Genomic DNA, 16,490 nt, shown 5'->3' with positions numbered 1-16,490 from the left:
ACATTATGTAAATACAGTAGAGCATCAATTATCCGACTCAATTGGGGACTGGGGTTGGTCGGATAACTGAAAAGTCGGATAACCGAAAAGTATGAAAAAATACATTATTAGTATAGTGTATTAGGCCTGGTTTAAATACTAGCCTCCCTTTCACGGTCGAGCCAGTGCTGCCAGCTAAAACATGCAAACATTTAACAAAAATAATATTAAAGTAGCCAAGACATAACCAAATATTGTAGCACCACATCACTAGTGGACATTTGAATTTGCTGACTAGAATGCGGTCGGTTAACTGATAAGTCGGTTAATCGGGAGTCGGATAATCGATGCTCTACTGTATAGTAATATAATAAATTCAGATAACTATTATTACAAATATATTTTACCATTAATTTATCTTAAAGAAATTCAGTTATGTTAATAATTATAAGTCAACACTATACATAATAACATTTTGATACAGTTATTTTTTTCATTTTAAGTATATATGAACTTTGTTTTTCTAAGTGGAATTACAAAAATATATTGAACAAATTGATAAAACTATATATTCTTTAAATATGTAACATTTATGCATTGATATGAAATATAGTTTCATATATATTTTTTTATAAATTACAGCTTTATCTTATTAATAATAATCATATTAATACATACAGTATAATTATTAAAAACCTATTTTACAAGTTAATCGCATTTTGTATTTTTACTAATCTTCATTGCCATACTTTTCACATGCATACTTATTTAATTGCATATGGAAATCACTCCTACATTGTGGTTGTTTCAAGATTATTAAAACATGTTATTAACAAGATATTTGCTAGAAAATATACTGATTATTCCATTCAAAATTTCATATTTATTATTTGAATCTGTATTGCAAACTATAACATGAAAATATTCAACCTTCTTTAGGAACTTGAAATTTTATTTAAATATAAATATAGGAAGTTCTGAATTTTCTTCATTAAACAATTTCAATTTTTTCACTATTTATTCAATAATACAACATAATGTTCAAAATCCATAAAAGTAAAATTTGATATATTTCTGCTTATAAATTTTATATTCTTAACATGTCTCTAAAAATGTAATTCAAAAATAGAATTACAGTACTGTATTTGACTGCCTGTACACAAAATTATGATAATGAATAGCTGAAAGCATAAGTTTTGTTTGAGATTTAATTCTTATACTTTATTTCAGAACAGTACAAACTATAAGATGTATTTATTAAATATGGAAGTTTAAAATTGAGTTTTAATATGTGTAATTTTATTTCTTTACATTTATTTAATATATAAAAATAGCAATTTTTAGTATTCTTATAAACTTTAAAAATGTAGCATATCAGTAATTTTCTTTAGTATAAATTTTATTTAAGAAATTAAATACTAATTCATTGGATAAGAATATCTAATGACATTTTGGCAGACAATGAGATGAATTAAATAATCGTTTTTCAATAAATTTAAAGGCAAATAAATTATTTTCCTCTTATTCTTAATAATACATATTTACTATTTAAAATTCAAAGAATACAAATACTGTGATTCTAATCAATTAAATATTTGAAAAACAAAAACAAGGCTTTAAAATAAACTGGGTTAGGTTGTCTCTAAGAACAAAATATTCAATATTCTAGAATGTTAAACTCTTAAATATAATTTATAAAAAATGTTAGCACACAAAAGATTCATAAGCATTAAAAAACTGTTGTATTAACATAATATTAATCATTTACTATATTAACTTTGTATTTTAAGTTAAAAGAAGCTTTAAATATTGAATTCATATTCATTGTAAGTTTGATAATAAATCTACAATAATGCCAAGAAGTTAAAAATTTTGATATAAGCTCACAAAATAGTAATCTGCAATTATTATTATTGTGTATTTATATAGGAATTAAAATTTTGTATTGTAACAGATTTTCAAAATATTTTATAAATATATTTATAGACAAAAAAAATTCAAATATGTAAATTCTGATTTAAACATAATTTACAACTAATAATTCTTTAGAAAATGTAATCTTTTATTCATATTCTAAATAATAATTTTTATATTTACAATGATTACTTTAAACATATATCTTTATAAATTTATTCACAATAATAATATTTAACAATAAATATACTTTTACAATTTTTTCTATTCAATTTGCATTTAAATGTACAGTACATATATGTTTTGATCTGGAAAAGTCACATAAATTACACGCTATTCTCGGCTTCTTGTTCTTTCTTTATATTTTCCAACTGCTCTTTCTTCTCTTTCTCCACCATCTTCAGCACACCCTCCGGAATCCTTCCCTCATCCAATTCTCTACACCACTGTCTATACTGAAACAACAGAAAAATAATTATCCGAGCCTGGCGCAAACAGGTGACACGACAGAAAACCACGATACCATTTCCAATTCCTTCCTCAGTAACAGAACCGCCCTCTCCCTGTTGGCCACCAGTTCCTCTAGATACTGATAACGGAGCTTTTTCCGAGCCCTGCACTCCCTGGCGCTCCGACGGCTTCTCTCCGGCTTCGCCTTCATGTCGACCTTTGCCGATTTTCTCCCCGGCTTTCGTCCTTTCCTTCCGTTACCCTTGCGGTCCTCTCGGTCGGGACTCTCCTGAAACGACACGCAAGACAGTGTTTATTTTTCCACCGCCGATTCATTTATGACAAAATCAGACACCGTCAACTCCGAAGAAAACCCGAACACGGATTCATTTGACATCACCTCCATTACTACTTATTCAAATCACTATTTTGTTTTTTTACCCCCAAAATTATACCACTATAAAATTTTACGGATAAAAATAGCAAAGACATCGCGATATTTAAATTGCCCAAACTTACAAACGGCGAAAATTGGCCTCACAATATCGTTTTATCGCTCTTTAAGTACGTACGTGGTACCAACGCAGATGCACGGAAACACGTAGTTCAATCGCTTATTAAACCGGGTACACGTCCCGACAATATACGTTTCGTGCGCGTTTTTGTCCGCGTGTGTGGCCGATGGCCGCCAGACGTTGGCCGGGCCACGCATTTCGGCGGCGTTCGGCACGAAATAAGGCAAGAAAGTGGGAAATAAATGGGCGTAAGGAGTACGTACCCTTAACCAAGCCGTCCGAACGAATCCTCACCCGTTAAGAACATGGATCGTCTACTACGCATTTCGGTCGGTCTCGTAGGAGGCTTCGTTGAGCGTTCTCATTGGTTATCCTAGTTTCGACACACATTCCGGCTCGGTCAGAGTTGCGGTTTTTTGTCGATCTTCATCGTTCGAAATTTCTCATTCGTCGAAAAACCTTTACTGAATTCGAATCCTTCAATGGCCGCTCGTTTGTCGTAATTACGACGTTATACGACTTTTTAAAAATAAAACAGAGTTATAATTTTAAATTCAATTCAAATCTTTCATTTTCTTGTTTGTATGACAGTTAAAACATAACGGCAATGTTTCATAAAAGCTGGTAGTATTTTAACGAGTTTAAAAAATTAAATCATCATTGTAGTAGAAATAACGTCGTCACAAAAATTTATACGAAATTTTAATAAAATAGTAATCAATTGACAAAATACTCTCTCTATACACTATTATAAAATATGAATTAACACGAGATTATTGACTCGCTTTATTATTTAAATAGAAAAAAAAATCGTATTGATGATATAAATTGTGAAAGTTTAAATATTTCCTAAACAAAGGAATTAATAATGTTTCAATTTTAAGTTATCCAGGAGTAGAGGAGTGGAATACCGTCGGCAACTTTTTATGTTTTAAATTTATTTTCAAAAAGAATTTAAACATGTATTGAAAAACTTGACATAGTACTGTAATTATTGCTCTTATAGTATACATTTTTTTGACAATAATGTTTTTCCTCTCGAAAAACATGAAGTCTTGAAGAGCTATCCATGACCCATTATAGCCCAAAAATATGGTACTATGGGCACAGTGATGTTACCGGGGGGAATTGTCTCTGTACAGAGAATTTTAAAAATCCAAAAAAATGTCAATTTAAAAAAAAAAAAGTTAAGCGATTAACATAATGCCAAGAATAAAGAAAGACCAAAAATAGTATTATAAAAAAGTAATTGTTTTTATTATAAATTTTATAATAAAATTTGGAAAAAATTTTTACCCCCTATTTATAGTTTCTGGCCACTTATGGACCATAATTTACAACTATTAACAGTGGATTCAATACTAAACACTATTTTATTGATGAACACCTTTTTTACAATTTGTAAGAAAATACTTGTTTAGGCTCATAAAAGTATTTAAATGTCAAGAGTGCAACTGTTTTGACATCAGTGTAGTTCCATTCATACTTCCGAACCACATCTTCAGAAAATGATCATTCATTGAGAAAATAAATTTGGAGAAAACTTCTGCCAGGAACATACACAAGAACTTTGTATCAGTCATTATACTCTAAATCAGCCCAACATAATAAAGAATTTTTTTTTTTATTGAAAAACAGAGTCACCCATGGCTGGTAGATTATCATTATAAAATGATTGTTCATTTTCTTTTCTGGAGGTTGTTTAGCTCAATGACATCATAAGATTCATATGATTTGTCATGAAATCATTTTACAGAAAATATTAGCAGTCAAAACATATATATATATACTTAACAAAAATTCATAAATGAACTTTTTACTGGACGATCTGTATAAGTGTATAAGTCCTTATATTATATATTTTTAATATATATAACTTTTGTATTTAGAAGTATATAAGTTATATTGGATTGAGATTTATTTTAATTAATAATTCCAGAAAAATTCCTTTGAACAATATGCTTAATCATTAACATGTTTAAAATTTTCAATATTTAGATAGGATAATTTATTTAATCTTCAGCATTTTACCTTTTATTTGTTTGTTAATTTTTATTCACAAAAAAACTGAAGACCCCATCTTCAGGGCCCCATTTTAAGTCAGTTTGATTTATGCCATTTTACAATAACACTGATTACAAATTTTTCCCCAAAATTTCTCAAAGAAAAAAAATCCAGTTTTTTTTAAAGGAATGTACAATATTTTTTAAATGCTAAATGCAAATATTTATGTAGAAGAATTATTTAATTATTAAATTTGGTAGAATATTTAGATGCACAAAGAGAAGAGGAGACAATGATGAGTTAGTGTATGATGTAAAGAAAATATTGGTGCCCTTAAACAATTTTTTGCTAATGCCAATTCATTGATTGAAGAGTGTTGTGAAATGGACCCTTATTAGGAATGAAGTGACTCTTTGTAAGAGGAGTTTAAATGAAGCCTTAGTACCTTATTATGAAATTCTCGAGGAGAGGAAAAGGCATGGCAAACAGCTTTTGACGAGCAATTATTTATTGTGACGTGGTCACAATGCTGGGCTGCAACTTTTAATCATATTCTTAATTTATTCAATTTGAAATATGTATTCTCCATCTCAAATTTGTAATGTCTTGCTCCTGTACATCATACTTTTCCTGATAACAACAGTGTCATGTTGGTCATCTTTGAATTGAATTTACAATTTCCAGTCTAGACTGAAAGTTCATATATAGTAAACCAGAGCCTCCTGTCCCTAAGATTTCCATATCTGGTCTTGATTTTCATCTATCTAACACCATTCTTGAAATTAAGGAAGGACAAACAGACAGGATGACAGATGGCTAATGGGCAATTTATAGATCTACAATTTTTTTCAAATTGCAGCCCAACAAATACAGCAAATATTTTAAAGGTAAACAATCTCAGCCATCATTGATAGATGACCCTCAAACAGGGGCATCATCACAGAACTGAAGCTACATCCAATGACACTGCTGTATGAGATCAACAAAGTGGCAGTATAAAAACTGCATCATTGATTTTGGTTATAAATAAATAAGTTATAATTTCTTTAATAATAAACAATGCTTTTAGCCCACAACTTTAATTTAGATAGAGTTAGATAACCTAATAAGTCGGATTTAACAATTTGGAGGGCTTATCACACCAAGGCTGACAGAAAAAAAGACCAGATCTTTTACGAAAAGGTTAGTCTTTAATAATCACTTTCAAATTTAGGTAAGGATGCATTTCAGGTACAAGGACCCTTCATCAGCTTACAAACACATAGTGTTATAATTATATGTTGGTGCTATGTGTTTGTAAGCTAATGAGGAGTCCTTGCCCACTCATCAGAGCAAGGTCCAAATCCAAAGTGAGGTCAAAGGGTCAGGTTGCCAGTTTGTTAAGTTCAGGGGTCTTTCTGGTGGCAACTTTTGGATTTGTGACCAAAGCTGTTGCCATACTCTATACTGATATTTTTAAGTGAATATTTGAAAACTGTAAAGTTTATACTTCCGTTTTGTAAAAGGAAAGTTTATGAGAAAATATTTCTTTTTATTATTAATATTTGATCCAAAGCAACATTAATGATATATATATATATATATATATATATATTATATAATTTTGTGTATTAAAAATCAATAAATGTTCAAAATCTTTAAAATTAGTGAATAACTCACATTTTGGTCTATTAAAAATTTTATTCAAACTATTGTTTTTTTACCTATATGTTATAAACAATATTACATATGTCAGTTTGCATTTCCGATGCAAGGATATAAGATTAATTTATAAAGTAAGAATAAAGAAGAACAATAGTAATAATCTGAACAAATTGGATATAAACATCTCAACCTAATGGTTGTATAAAAGTCAAATGATCTGGCAATTGTTTGGCTTTAATAAACAAATTGGAGTGGAAGAGATTCCATTCCAATTTGATATTTATTTAGATAACATTATAAATACAATTATAAATTTTAATAAACTGATGATCAAATTATCAATAATAATTCTTCAAATAAATTATTTAGTAATCCAAATTCAACACATATTCAATGCCAAAGGTGGTGCATAATATGGTATCAGTTTTTTACAATAAGGGTAATGACAAATAGATTAATATTTTTGGATTTTTCAAATACAAAAATTAGTTTTGTCATATTATTGTATTAATGTAGTGGCAAACTATGTGTCATTAGTTGTCATTTACTATTGAAAATTATAGGATAAACTTGATCATAAATAATGTTTGTTTAAACTGTTACATTGGATTCAGCCAAACTTCGGAAGATGAAGACCTATAAAGTCCTATAAACCTACTTAAGAGGGAAATCCTGGTAGTCTTGTAGAATCTTTAAAGGTTCTATGAGACTACTTAAAGGTAGATTTTACCAATACAAGTAGTAATCGTTTTATTTATAAATGGCTAAACCTTCCACCTGGCTGAATGGCTGAAACATAAGCTAATGCATCTGCATTAGCTTATGTTTCATAAGTTATTTATTAATCATAAGATAAAGTGACTATCCAGTCCCAATTTTCAGACAGAATCCTAGAACCACAATTAATGTCCTGGATTTTGCCCAAATTTTAAAATTTTGTTTGGCTTTCATTTTAATCCAGCATTTTTCAAGAGCAGTGTCAAATGTACTGTAAAATGTCCCTATTGAGACAGATTTCAAATTCTATGCAAAAAACCACATATTGTCAACTGGCAGTCAAAAACACATTTTTGCATTAATGTGTTGTAAAGTCAATTTCCATATGTTGCCAAAACCTTGGAAGTGGTGTGTATGTTTTAAGCACTCTCTCTGACATTGTCAAAAACTTTAACCTTGTATTCAAAATTTTGTTCCCTTGAAACCATGTTTATTTAGCTCTTCTGTGAAATTTTAGAAAATGTAGATACCAGGTTTTGATTGCCAACTGACGATATGAAAAATTAAAGTTGGATAATAATAAATATGTAATATGTACAGTACAAATATTAGTCTCTAGCATTAGTTTTGATAACACTAAAAATTTTATATCTGTATTGTATTTAAAAAAATTTTTTTAAATGGCTCTTGTCCTAAGTTAGGATTCTTCCCCCTAACTTGGAACACTGTTTTAGCTTTTGTCCCAAGTTAGAATGGCTATGTACTTGGGACACTGATAAACTTTCTAAAAACAAATTGTGAAAACTATATGACATTAAACCAATTAAAATAATCTTGATGTCATTCTACAAGCATTAGCTACCTACATATCTGCATTACAGGTAACATTATTTTCTGCTCACAACAAACAAGTATCAGTGTTGTCAATCTTGAAATGTGAAAAGTCCCAAAATATTCCAGGTAATGCTACCATGACACTTCATTGTGCACAATATTTAGCATATCTGGCAAACTAACTGTTCCTTTATATTCTATTGCTTATTGTACAGTGGGGCTGGCAGATCAAACACACTTTGACCTAAAATATCCATTTTTCACCCACAAGAGATTACTTCAACAGTCTAATCTCATCTACACCTCTGATGGAAAGCTGATGAACATCAACAGAACCCTGATGAAAAGTCTGCTGAGCAAAGATCTGCATACACAAATGGGATGCAGAAGAATCTCCTCACTATATTCATAAAAATGGCAAAAAGCTGAGAAACAAAGTTTCAATAGATGCAGTGGTAGATTTAGAAATATGGCACACTAGGTCCACAATATGCAAGCACTCCCCCAAACTAATAGTTCCAATTTTGCACTGAATGATTCTATTTTATAATTTTAATTCTGAAATAATTGTATTTTTATAAATTTTTAAATATTGAAAGAGCAAAGGGTACTGCTATTGAAAACCCTTTATTCATGCAAAATGTATTCATATTTTAATAATACTGAACTGATAAGTCTTACTTTATCTTTACTTAAACTTTTAATTTGCACTAATTCCTTCGTAAATTGTTTCTACATAAATTTTTACCATTTTTCAGTTCTCTGTGCTCATGACTAATTTTGTTTGATTTTGATGTTTTCCTAGTAAAAATAACAATTGAAATCATTTGAAATAGCACAACTGAAATCATAAATTGAAATTATCTAAAATTACAGTACATTAATCATTATTATTGAAATATCAACTGATATTATTTAATAGGAACTATTTTAATAATAGAGAATACAAACATTAATACAATAATAATTCTACCAGAAACTTTTTTATTATACAATGAAAACTATATAAAACTATATAAAAAGATATATAATTATAGTCATTAATCAGTCTTTAAAAAGTTTAAATATTTTGTTTTTGGATTTTCATTTCAGAAAATTGATAAATAATAGATTGGCTAGATTGCAAAGATATTCTTTGCAATCTAGCCATTCAAGAGTATCTTTTTCTATAGCAAGCATTGCTAAAGACCTTAGCTTTTCCTGTCCTATTGAAGGTTAAAGTTTACCTAGGGGACCCCAATGGCGGTACTTCTGTTAGGTTAGGTTAGATTAGATTAACTATATTTTTAGTAGACGTTTCCTTTTTTTTCTTTTGTTCAATAACTACCATGAATCAATAACTAGTGATGTTTAGCACACGGTGGTCTGCTGGTGGCTCCCCACTGGGAGGTCAGTCGGGAGCATGAACAGTCGGAAGCATGACCATAGCGCTACCGTTGGGGTTCCTTAGGTATACTTTGACCGATCCACAAACTAAGTAACCTAGTTATTTCTAAGGTTCTAAAGTTACTAAGATAGCAGTCTAGAATATTACCTGATTCATCATTAGGGTGAGCTGTATTCAAAACAGATAGACAAACATTTCTTCTTGAGCAATTTACAAACAAAAATAATTTTTTTGGAAGATTGGGAACTTTGAACATAGTTGGAAGTGTATTTGATTTCAACTTTCTTTTATATCTGCTCTTTGTTGTTCAAATTGATTCTCTTCAAAATGTATCTACTGTAAATTCAGCAGAATATGAAAGCAGTCAATAACAAACATGCCTATTCTTTATATTGCCTGTGACTATCATTATCTCGTGCATCACAGAATAATCAGTCAGTGTCTACTTGTCTCCGCAACAATTAATAAACTACTTTTTATGTCTTTCTAGATCCATAGAAATCAAATACACATATCATTCTTAGATGATTAATTTGTGTAGTTTGAACCACCAACCACCACTTCTAATATTTCTAAAAACAATATTGCCAAAAAGACTTCAAAATTTCTATGCTTGACACACACAGCTATTAAATGTAAAGTTCCAAATAAGGTCCAAACCCCTCACTAAAATTTTATTTAAAGCTTTCTACTAGGGAAAGGAACTCTGTAAGAAATACATAATGTGAAGAAAAAAAAATGATAGATGTAAATGTCGAACAACCCGAGTTCATGTGTCAAACTGGGAAGACAAACCTTGGCTTGGGTGCTCGTGAATAGGACAAAATTACAGCAAACTCGTAGTGCTATATTTTGATCAATAAATAATTATTGCAAGAGGCCTAATAAAAATTTTTACAGGAGAGAAAACAAAACTTTTAGAAATAGAAGCAAAAGTTCCAAGGTTTGTTTAAACATCCCGTCATCCCAGATGGAGATGCAGTGTCAGGTTAACGTCGAGGTTTGACCTTCCTTGTGCTCGATCAGGTCTAGTTCTACCTGGAGACAAAAAAGGAATCGATCAGGGAAGAAAGAGGATTTAAGACCAATTAAATTGTTCTGTCCATTGATAAATTCTATATAAACTCACATCTCAAGGTCATAGCATACTTCTCCACCCTTTCATCTCAAACCACTCTTCTCTCAATATATTTCTATTCGCTCACATCAGTCTATCAGCTCCAGCCAGACTTTATTGCTGAGGGATTCTGAAGTTAAAATAGAGAGCCACCATGCAATGAAGTGTTTGATATTCCAAGAACTAAGTGACCTCTTTCATCCACATAATCCTGGGCCCAGTGTTGTCCTAACCTTACAGTGAACTTATAAACTGTTGACCTCAAGACCAAGAATGTCTTCATGGGATGATTGGCAATAGTTGAGGAATTAAACTTAACTATGTATGCCACAATTTTTGTAACAATAAACAGGGATTTGTAAAGGTGTTTTTAGTCTAAATTCATCGGCACCCACAAATGTGGTTTATATCCGCAGACCCTTCCTAGGTTCAGTTACCTGACAAATTAGGTATCAGGCAGCTACAATGAATGCCATACATCCTTACAAAAGAGTTAGATGCTCTGTATGGAGAATTATAAGTGTCTCTCTCAATCTTCCCCACGGTAATATGTAAATTTTTCCCATCTCTCCCAAATGCTAAAATAGTGGAAGGCCTGGTGGAAGGAAATTATTTTTCATGATGATTTAGCATAATTAAAAGCTATCTTTTTTTCCCTTGGGGTTTTAGGCACTTGTGTAAATAAATCTTTTCTTTAATGCTGATAGACATTGTGTTGTTAATTTTGTAATTCACTTAACTTTGTAATTATTTAACTTTTAAAAATATAAACTGAATATTTTTAATTTTTCAGATTAAATTTTCAAGTTTAAAATATTCCAAAGATGCAGAGGAATGGTTGAATAGAACACAGTGATTTTTGACTGTAAAGATGGACTTACAAGTCCAGAAGCATTGATCCTGTAAGTAAAACTATATTTGTATAACTCGAAATGAGCAGAAAATTAGAATATGTTAAAAGTTCATCTTTCATACATGGGGCGTTTTCTTTTCTAATTTTGCTCTCTTAAGACACCTCTCTAGTAGACGTGTACTAAACAGATAGAAATCTTTCGAGACGATGCGTATAATAAGAGCTATAAGCGAAAACTCATCGGATTACTTACCGACTGTGCACGGTGAAGCCGCCATTGCTTAACCTTGTTCACATTGCGGAGTAGCACGTTGGACGGCGAACGCTTACAAATCGCGTTCATTTCGCGCTCTGTGAATGGATGATGGATGATCACGTGAAAGGACGTCAAAGAGCATTGTATATATACAGAATGCTTTCAGTTCACATTGATTCTAAGGTGTCTGTAGACAAAATGTCAGAATCATCAGGATCACGTTGCGAAGGTTGCGAATATAGGTTGTAGTGCTACGCAACTATGTATTATTGTTATTATTATTATTATTAATTATTTTCTCGGTTTCCTTTTTGTATGTATCGGGTTTTCTTGGTTTGTACCGTGTCGCGTGGAATTTTCTTATGATGTCACCTTAGGATACGTGAGAAGCTTTCTGATTGGTCCAGAGTGGGACAATAAGTGAAGCGGACTTCCGGAGAGCGGGAAATATAAATTGAGGGACTCTCACGATTGAGGACACTTTTTGGCTGCTTTTGGATTCGTCGAGGAAGGTTGCCGAGGAAGGGTCAGCAAGGACGTCGGAGTTAGACCGGGAGAACAGGAGTCTAGAAAGGGCGACCACTTTCAGTCGGGAAGCACAATCCGTTTCCATCGTAGTGTAATTGAGAAGTATCAACGAGGGACGTACTTCTGGTGACGTAAATTACGTTCAGGTATCGGAAAGAACTATTAGTTTTGTGAATTAACGTAAAGAAAAGGAACGCTTGGAACTCGAGATCGTGTTGCATTTACTTAACATAATACCGTGATTCGTCGAAGGCTAATATATGCAATTATTGTATAGAAGGAAAATGTGTATGTATATATGTATATAGAGTATTGTAAATTTCGTTAGTTTTAAGTCGTGTATCGTGTAAACTTGAGGGTTAGGAAGCATCTCGCGGTTATTGTACTGTTAGAATAAATTACTGTTGTTTCGCCAAATTCGTGCACGTGTAATTGGTCATTACTTGAGTCCTTAACATACATCCTTATTACATCCGTGGACTTAGATCCATCGGATAATCAACATTGGCGTCCGCGACAGGATATTGATCGGGTTGTTTGTTGTAAAAGGACCGACCAAACGTGCATCTTGTATTAACCCCTCATCCTACTGCCGCTTATATCTGTAATTATAGCCATTGGAATTGTAAATTATATTATTGTAAAACCAAAAGGTTTCGGTAAACTATGGATGAACAAATTACCAGCGGATCTTCAGGGGCAGGGGAATTGGGCAATGTGCCTATTGTAACGGGATTTATGGGCATGATCCCATGTTTTTCGAACCTGCCCGGAGATATTTTAGATGTGAGTAGGTTTTTCCAAACCGTCGAGAACGTCGCGTCGTTGGCAAGCTGGGATGAGACTGTGAAGGTCACCGTAGTTCAAGCCCGCCTAAAAGGTGAGCCCTTGTCTTTATTTTTCGATTTAAGGGACCAGGGCGTCATGAGCTATGATGAAATAAGGAGGGCTCTTATAAAGTGCTTTGGTCGTAAAGAAAAAGAACAGGACCCGTTTGATCAGGTATTAAAGATCTCCCAGAGAAGAGGGGAGAGGGTTTGCGAATACGGGATTAGGATTAAGTCGTTGTTTTCACGAGCGGTGACGCGCAATTCTAATTTAGCGACGCTTCGCGACAATGCTGTTAAGGAATGCTTTATAAAAGGACTACTAGCGGAGATTAGGAGGCAGGTGATGCAGAGGCGGCCGGACACCTTGGATGAGGCGATAGTAAAGGCCGAAGAAGAAGAGGAAATCGAATCGGCCTGCAACAAACGAGGTGGGATAAGTGAGGTATGCGCAAATGTTGAGCATGAAAGGGGGTTGGAGAGAAGGGAAGTACAATTGGGTAAGCGTGTAGAGGAGTTGGAGACTCAAATAAGGAGTTTGACCGAGTCCATGGCATCTTTACTCGAGCACATGAAGGGGAACAATAACCGCGAGAGGTGGGGAAAAGAGCGCCGTTGTTACACGTGTGGTGAAATAGGCCATATTTCGAGAAAATGCAACAAGAGAAGAGGTTTAAACTAGTCAGAGGTCATTTGAAAGGTCAGGCGAATGACCGGTTAGTTAAATTAGAACTGACCAGAAAGATCCACTTGTCAGACCGGGGGTTACCGATTGTAAGAGGTGTAATCCTAGGACGTGAAATTGCTGGTCTAGTAGATACAGGTGCAGAAAGGACCGTAATTAAGAATGAATTGACTGAATATATCAGGCGTGAAAATAGGAATTGGGTGGTCCCAAACAATTCATGTATTAGTGGGATGTCGGGAGCACTCATAAACAGTGATGAGGCCGTAGCAATCGAGTGCTGTTTCCACGATGGGAAAAAGGTATGCACGACAACACCAAGTGTTGGGTTTCCTGAAAGGGCAGGTTACGAGATGATCATCGGGATGGACATTATTTGCCAGCACCCTGGGCTGTTGGTGGGGATCGAATCAGTGGTTAAGGCAGATAAGCAAGGTCGTGAAGGGAGATTTTGTATTAATATAAATAGTGAGGTAGGGGTGGCAGAGGTAGAAAGAGAGGTGTGGAGATTGGATCACCTAGATGAACCGGTTAAGAGGAAAATAATAAATATTTTGAGAAAGTATCCGGACGCTATTGCTAGCGAAATTGCCGAGTTATCTGGCACTAGCAGACATATGCACTCTGTTAGCCTGACGTCGGAACGTCCGGTCAACGTTAGACAGTACCGAATTCCGTACAGTTACTTACCTGGCCTTAAGAAGCAAGTTAGTGAGCTGATAAAAGCAGGTATATGTGAGGAGAGCTCATCGGAGTGGAACTCTCCTATACATGTTGTTCCTAAAAGCTCTGGTGAGATTCGTATCACTTTGGACCTGCGAAAAATTAATGATATAACAGAACCCCAAATATTCCCGATGGCTCGAATAGACGACATCTTATCCCAACTTAATGGGAACAGATATTTCTCGGTATTGGACTTAAAAGCAGGGTATTTCCAGATTCCTCTAGATCCCAAGGTAAGACACATATTTGCGTTCTCCACACCATGGGGAAAATACCAACTTTGTAGGATGCCTCAGGGTGGGAAGAATAGTGGGAGGTTTTTTCCAATACATTATGACGAAGATCTTAGCAAAATTTGTCGGAAATAGCTGCTTTGTGTTTCAAGATGATATTGTATTATTTTCACAAAGTTTGGAGGATCATCTTGAGCTTGTCGATCGAGTAATTAGTACATTAAGGGATGAGGGCCTAAAATTAAATCCGAGTAAATGCCAAATATTAGCAAAGGAGGTGAGATATTTAGGACATATTATTAATAGCGAGGGTGTGCGACCTGATCCCAACAATGTTGAGTCGATCAAGAAAGTGGAAACACCTCGTAGTGTAAAAGAGGTCCGCAGTTTTCTCGGTGTGGTTGGATTTTTTCGGAATTTTATCCCGTCGTTTTCCGATATCGCTGCTCCATTAACAGAACTCACCAAGAAAGGGAAGAGATTTTTATGGAGCCCAGAATGTCAGAGAGGTTTTGAAAAGTTAAAAGAGGCAATAGCAAGCCCACCAATTCTAGCTCACCCGGATTTTGATAGACCATTCTATTTGCACACTGACGCATCTGACAACGCGGCAGCTGCGGTGCTCGAACAACGGCACGAAAAGGGACTGGCTCCGATAGGCTATTTTAGTAGGAGATTTCAAGGGGCAGAAATCAATTATTCCACAATTGAGAAAGAATGTCTAGCAATTGTTTTAGCCTTAAGACACTTCAAATTTTTAATTCTAGGCCAAAAAACGATAATACTCTCTGACCATAAACCCCTTGTGTTCCTTAGCAACATTCAAAATGGGAGCAAGCGTCTGACTCGTTGGATAATGGAGATTATGGACTACCATATAGAAGTCCAACATGTGAAAGGCGTTGACAATAAAGTAGCGGACTTCCTTTCGAGGAACGTTAACGGGGTTCATCACTTCGATGTTGAATCTACAAGGGCTGTAATCCCTAATAGATACGAGATTGGTTTATCACAGGATCGCGATGAAACTTTTGGCCCCATAAAAAGGGATTTACTGAGAAGCCCCGGGAATAGAAATATTGGGAGCTATATGCACCAGTATGTAGTAATAAGCGAATGCCTGTATAGAAGAAGCCTCTTGAAGTCCCGTGACAAGTATGTTAGCCAATTATGCGTAGGGGAGGATCTTGCTAGGGAAGTGATTAAGGCTGTTCACGAAAACAATCTGTCGGGGCATTGGGGCGTGCGAAAAACTATAATTAACATTGAGAAACACTATTATATTCGGAATTTGAGGGAGAAGGTCGAAGGTGTCATTAAGACGTGTGAAAGGTGCCAGAGGCATAATGTACACAAAGGAAAGGCTCCTTTCCAAGAAAACGAGACGGCTGAGGCACCTTTCCAAAAGATTGCTGTGGATATAGTAGGACCTATCCGCACATCGAGCAGCGGTAACCGATTCATCCTTGTAATAGTAGATATTTTCACTCGTTTCGTCGAAGCACACCCTTTGAAGGACCAAACTGCATGGTCTGTGAGTAATACAATATTTAATGAAATCGTTTGTAGGTACGGTGCCCCAGAAGTAATTATTTCCGATAGAGGTACCAACTTTCTATCATCTTTATTCTCGGACTGTTGCAAGTGGTTAGGAATTAGGAGGAACATTACTACCGCTTATCGACCTTGTGCGAATGGCACGTGCGAACGGGTGAACAGATCGTTAGTCGAAATGATAACTAAATCCTCTGACGATGGGAGAGTCGAATGGGATGAAATGATACCTTCTGCATGTTTTGCCTATAACAATTCGCACCACAC

At 34.1% G+C, this 16,490-nt stretch overlaps 1 protein-coding gene across 1 annotated transcript; it reads right to left on the bottom strand.

Annotated features, from left to right (window-relative positions):
• Positions 1-2,020: 2,020 nt before the first annotated feature.
• Positions 2,021-11,692, bottom strand: REPTOR-BP (REPTOR-binding partner). The gene is made up of 4 exons (XM_067267907.1): positions 11,668-11,692; positions 3,122-3,147; positions 2,417-2,632; positions 2,021-2,348 (listed from the first exon to the last, which is right to left on the bottom strand). Exons 1-4 carry the CDS (start codon positions 11,690-11,692, stop codon positions 2,220-2,222), a joined length of 396 nt encoding a protein of 131 aa, XP_067124008.1. The 3' UTR covers positions 2,021-2,219.
• Positions 11,693-16,490: the final 4,798 nt, after the last annotated feature.

Source organism: Centruroides vittatus, unplaced genomic scaffold (genome assembly GCF_030686945.1).
Source record: "Centruroides vittatus isolate TY-2023 unplaced genomic scaffold, ASM3068694v2 contig_3117, whole genome shotgun sequence".
Taxonomy (NCBI): Eukaryota; Metazoa; Arthropoda; class Arachnida; order Scorpiones; family Buthidae; genus Centruroides; species Centruroides vittatus.
The sequence above is the reverse complement of the archived record's forward strand: the minus strand, read 5'-3'. Positions and strand labels throughout refer to the sequence as shown.